We start from the raw sequence: 6,000 nt of genomic DNA, 5'->3' as shown, positions 1-6,000 counted from the left end.
CAGTGACAGTCACCTCTAACAGACAAACACTTCCACCAGAAACGGGATTAGGTGCTAGGAAAAAGGCTTGTGTGCCACCACGGACCTACCAGTCCTAACAGGATTCACCCATCACAACCCATCAGAAGCATGCCCTGGGGTGTGTTTGGGAATGCGGGCTGATGAAAAGAGGAATTCAAATCTTTGCTAGTGACCTTACTATTTAATTAAGCACTGTTCCCCATTTCTCTGTGCTGCAGGTTGGAGCTGACCTGGTAGCAGTCTGCTGTATAATAAGCTATGGCAAACTACAAAGCTTTTACAACAGCAAAGCAACATCATGCTTTCAGATAAGTTTTATAGCAAAAAACTCCTCCTTTTCAAAGCCTTAGTAATACCTATCTCTTTTACAAACTTTTCCTGTATTATTACAGACTTTTTTATATTCAAAATAAGTTCCAAGGATTTCTTTCGTGGACTATGTACATAAGTGCAAAAAAGGTGTGTCTCACACATTCGTACACGAACTGAATCAGTTTAACTGCAGCATATTGGTATCTTCAACACTGTTACGGGGTCATTCCACAATATTTTGGTTTTCTTATGTACAGTTTTTGCTAATATAAATTAGTATTAAAATAGTTCTATGCTTAATTCGTTAGCCCTGATCGTAACGCATCGTGTGAGTGCTCAGATTCGGGAGAGAGGAAGATTGCAGGCGGAGCTACAGTACTGAAACGGATTAACTCGGAGTTGCCACCGTGTGAATGGAGCTGAAATGAAAGCAAAGACCGGTCCCTATGTGGTAAATCCAGGCTTGTGGTGGTTTTGGAAGTGAAAATACTGTGGAATAACCCTTGCCACACAACAATTTCTACAAGCTATAAAACCTGACTCTAAATCCATGTGTTGTAAACTTCTGGACTGAAAGAGTGACCCTCGGAGCCACGGATTCAGCGTTCACATGGGACTTTGGGATTTTAAAAATACTCCATCATCTCTTTCTCTGACAGTATCGAACTGTACCTTGAACAAGCTCATACTGTTACACATCACTTCTCATTTACATGTGAAAATCTCACAAATAATGTATACAAAGGTAGCCATGTTGTAGTTTTGTTGCCATAGCAACAACAACTTAATATAATTAGTTAACAATGAATCTATCATTGTAGGAGTTACATACAAAGTTAATTTTGTTCTTAAACTGTAAACTATACAAACTAGTTATGGACTGTATTCTATACCTTACCATGCTTCGGTGTGGGGTTAGGACAGAACTAAATGGGCTGAATACATGTCTTAAAAATCTTAAACTTTCTCTACCTCTCCTTCAAAATTAAATTCATTAGTTCCTAAAGAGATCGAAAAAAAGAGAGCAATGATGAAAACCTTAAAAACTAATGGCAGAGAAACGAAGAGAGATGACATGAAGGAATGAATGAATGCATTGTAGCCTAGTAACAATGTGGTGTAGCTCTATTTACATTTGGATTAGACTATCAACTATTTTTCTTTAAAGTTATTACAGTCTTTAACATACAGTATATACTCTAAGGCCTTCAACAGGCACATGGTAAAATCAGGTCAATATCAAACTAAATCCATTCAACAGGAATGGGAAATTCCATTTTCCTCATAAATTTCACCTTTTTCAATTTCCATGTCTGTGAAATGTACAAGGGCGAAAGCAAACGAGGACTCCAGGTTCCCAACGACCCGCGTGCCCTAGAGCTGCTCTCCCACCCCAGGGAGGAGAGGACATCTCACCGGGCACACGCGCCTCCTCCTCCGGCCAGCTGCATCCACCAGACACATACCCACATCCAGCGCCGGCCATCGGCATCCGGGAGGGCCCCAACGCCGGGATCTGGGGTGCTTCCATTGGGGAACGCTCCGAGCGCAGTGGGAGACGGCGAGGATGGGCTGGCAAGAGAGGACCCGGTGCTGCGGAGTGCTCGGGGAAGGGGCCTGGCTTCTAGGACGTTGCGATGCAAAAATACACAGTCCAAAAATCATCAGCTCGAAATCTCCAACTCAAAAACACCCCCCAGGGCTGATTGTGAAACCATGTTCCAAATTACTAAAAGCACTGTATTTAACAAAAATAATCTTAATAGTTTTATGAATCCATTTTATTTTAAATCCCTCTTTTATTGTCTGCTTATGTTACAGTTTAGTAGTAGTACTTTGTATTGAAACTACTAACAACCTTTTCCCGTGAAAATGATCCATCTCAGCTTTCATTTTCCCTCTGCATGACCCGTTTTATCCAAGTTTCAGCATTTCTTGCATATTGTTTGCATAAGGCTGAGAGAAATGGACAAAGAGAAATCACTTTGGATAAATAAAAAATATAGGTTCATGGAAAGTGGGAAGCTTATAAAAATGTCACTAAAATTATATCGATTTAAACAAACTTACATACATCTCTTGTCAAATAAAGGATGATATTCATGCTTTTATGACATTTGTTTAGAGTCACTAACTAGCTCGGTGACTTTGTAAGAGTCTATTTAGGAAATTTATAGTCTGGCGACTGGTTTTTTTTTCTTTTCTTTCTTGAACAAAGAAAATTAGAGCAAGTTCATTGCACAACTAGTTTAAATAGTGCTACCTCAAAGCGGCATCGTTGCCGAGATTGTTTTGAATTTGGTGAAGTTTAGTGCTTCAAGCTTTTCTCTCCTTAAACTCATTTACAAATTAACTCTAAATTTGCCAGCAATATAAAAACTGTTGTGGCACCTAATAACTACCCTGAACATCCCTCATTGGACCTCTGTAATAAAAAATAATCCTTAAACACTTTTCTTTCTTTTCTTCTTTTTTTTTTTCAGTGCTTTAAATGTGACAGGGAAACAGCTGTATTCTAGGTTTACATTCTATGCACATCTATGCCAGATGTTGAAGTCGATAAATAAAAGAGGAGGTTACATCGAAGTGTCAAGATATACAAAAATCCTTTTAGCACTGAAAAAATTCCAACCTCCTTGAACTCATAAAGCCATACAAGCTTGAATGCATCCTTTCTGGCTTAAGAAGATCAGTTCTGTTCTTTGTTGAGGCACTGGCACAGGTTGTGCAAAACCCATTTGTTTGATACACAAATAATTTCAAACAGGAAGTACTCAAATCCACTTTTTCCACTAACAATGTTATGGTTTTTGGGAAACAGAAACTCAGTGGTGAAAAGAACAGGGATGTGGTTGCCAACACAAAGGGGAGTCACTGATTTCAGACAACGCTGCTGCTTGGGGATGCGGATGGCAGGGGAACAGCTACGGACAAGTGACTGTCCAAACGTGGGGCTCATAAAGGAGCTCTTGGGTGGGGATAGTTTCTTCCCCTCTCTCAGGGTTTGCTTCAAAGCCTGCTGAAGGCCTTTTTGAGCTGGGCTCTTCCAAAGTTCTTGCTATGAATGGCTTTCCATGGGCAGATGGTCAGAGCCTGCTCTGGGACACACCAGCTGTGCCCTACATGCCCCTCCATCACTTCCGATCCCTGGAGATACACATCTAGCAAACTATCTGTGCTCACACTGGAGAAGAGGGGGCAAGGAAAGTCTTTAACCAAGGCCAAGGAGCTTGGAAAAGAAAAGAAAACTTGGTTGACAGAATTTGGCACCCCACAGGACCACCACAAGCTTGGGCTGGCCAGCCCTCCGGATGCTGGGAGCTGGCCTCTTGCTTGGTTTCAATCACCATTTTCTTTCTCCTCCTATGGAGTTTGTGGATTTACAGCAGCAAATCCATCTCTTCCATAATGCCAACGATATGGTAGAGCTATGACAGGGATGAATGTGGTTGTATCCTCAACCAAAATGCATTCTGCAGCCAGATTGTTCAGCAATACAGCGTAACAGGCTGGGCTGTCCAGGGTGCATGGGCTGGAAATCAGTTTATTTGTGTGTCAGAAAAGGAGGTATTGAGAACTAGCCCTTGTTGTTAGGCAAACATTGCTCTTGATCAAGTAGAAGGTGCCAAAATAAATCCACTGACCTACAGGAGCTCCATTAAGATGAATATTTATCTACGGTAGGAAGCTTATGCTGACTTTTCTCCTGCTTTGTCACTGCTGTGTTTGCTTTAGAGGGCCAGAGATCACAGGGAAAAAAAATCACCCACTTATGGAAAATGGTGACTAAAGAACTGGTGCATGCTGACAGCATTTCAAGGAGAGCCACCTCAGTTTTCAGGCTGAAATGTTTCAGTGTGCTCAGTGAAGATAAGCCATGGGCACGGCATTACCCAGCCTGGGCTAAGTCATGGCCACGGCCCACTCCAGCTCCTCTCCAACACAACGAGTCTTTGCCCAACTGAAGCTGTCTCACCTCACACCTTTTACTTTTGCTTTGACTGCACCATGAGAGATTGTGCGCAGTTTGCAGCTGAGAATGCACTTCCATGGACAACAGAACTGCAGAAATCCCTTGATGCTTACCACCATCTGAGCCAATCATTCCCGAACCTGGGATTTTACATGTGGGTTTCCCCAAAAGGTTTCCAGAATCAGCTCATTGTATTGAAAGAAATACCCTGAGCTGGACTAAAATGACAGCTGTCCTTTCGCATCCCTTGTACTACAAGTTTGGACACTATCTGAAGGCAAATTTTAAATGCTTAGAAGGAGCATTTAACATGAGCATCTTTAGCTGGCGCTAACAGCAAACTCCAGCAAAGGGCAGAACATTCCTGTGTCGTGTTTTTCCAGCACGTAATTCCTGTTTCCCACAATAACATTTTTAGTAAAAAAAAAAAAACAAAACCAAACAAAACCCCATAAAACCTACAGAATATGAAAACTTAAGACATAACAATAATGAAAAGATGGTACTGAATATACTTGATAATGATGTACACTTCCAAACAAATCAATAGACTATGATGTAAACAAAACAGGAAGATAACACTTTAAAAACAAGACAAACATTTATCCATCGATAGTATACAGTAAACCAACAGTCCGCTGTGCAGCTGCACTTCTCAGGATGGTAGTCAGAAAATGATTAAGTGTGTTAAAGTTATGTGTTACAAAAGTCTATTATAATTTCCTACTGGTATATCTCGTATATCAGAGCGCTGTTTGTTAAGTGTTTCTATAGTGCTTTTTTTTTTGTCTTTTCTGTTTTTTTTTTGACATTCCCATTGCTCAGTTTTTGGTTAACATGTAGGCTGCAACAGGCTTACTGTAGAGGTGGTAGAGAACAAGAGAGGGAAGAGGGGATATATACAGAAAGGCCATGCGCAGCTTCCCACCAAGAAGTCCTGGTGCTCCATAATTTTACTGTTCAGAATTTCAACATGATCTGCTGCAAGGGGAAAAAAAAACAACACAGAAAGAGTGAGAAGTTAGAGACACGCATCTATATTGGAATAAAAGCCACTCTACTAAGATACATTCACATCCAAGGGGTTGCCATTAGTATGGTGCAGAGAGAAAACATGTTATTCCCTTAGTTTGCTGATGTGGGGTGAAATGGATGATAACATTCTTGGCATCTTCTCTAATCTGCACTTAGGGCTTTCCATTTCCAGCACGCTCCACACACACTGACAAGGCAATTAGTGACAGAGGGAGGTGGGTGAATAATAAGGCTTATTTTTGGAGAAGATGGTAGGAGGGACTAAGGAGGGGGCCAAAGGCATCCCCGGCCCCTGTTAGCTCCTGTTCCCTTCAGAGAGCACCACAGATTGTAAAAGAAAATCTGATCCTAAAGAGCTGTGACCCAGAGGCCTAGACACAAATCACAGCCACAGAAACCTCGTGCTCAAGGGATCCTCCTCTGGGAGCAAATGGCCTCTCTTGGGATGTACTTGTGAAAAGCCTCCCCTGAGGGACCCAGTGCTTGTCTCCTGCAGCTTGGCTGGCCAGCCTGGCTACCAGGACCTCCTTAGCCCTCGTCATTCAGAACATCTTTGCTAATGGAGAGAGCTTGGCGTTCACCCCTACGTGGACAGGGGTTCATGGCCAAAGTTAGCACACATATGGTGCTTTATTAAGGTCAGCAGAAGTAAAGATCCG

At 41.9% G+C, this 6,000-nt stretch overlaps 1 protein-coding gene across 10 annotated transcripts in view; it reads right to left on the bottom strand.

Moving 5' to 3' along the window:
- Window positions 1–2,052: 2,052 nt before the first annotated feature.
- MBNL3 (muscleblind like splicing regulator 3) overlaps window positions 2,053–6,000 on the bottom strand; it is a 77,081-nt gene continuing 73,133 nt past the window's right edge. For 5 of the 10 annotated variants that reach the window (XR_013957513.1, XR_013957514.1, XM_080624584.1 and 2 more), the window contains one exon: window positions 5,152–5,287. Coding sequence is in view for 3 of the 10 variants with exons in the window: in XM_080624586.1 (XP_080480712.1) it covers window positions 5,139–5,287 (149 nt within the window). In the remaining 7 variants the exon portion in view is untranslated. Of the gene's footprint in view, window positions 5,288–6,000 lie in introns of all 10 variants that reach the window. The other 5 variants (XM_080624586.1, XM_080624589.1, XR_013957515.1 and 2 more) reach the window with 3 other exon arrangements.

The sequence above is a fragment of the Psittacula echo genome (genome assembly GCF_963264785.1).
Source record: "Psittacula echo genome assembly, chromosome: 8".
Lineage (NCBI taxonomy): Eukaryota > Metazoa > Chordata > Aves > Psittaciformes > Psittacidae > Psittacula > Psittacula echo.
This window is presented reverse-complemented; position numbering and strand designations above follow the sequence as displayed.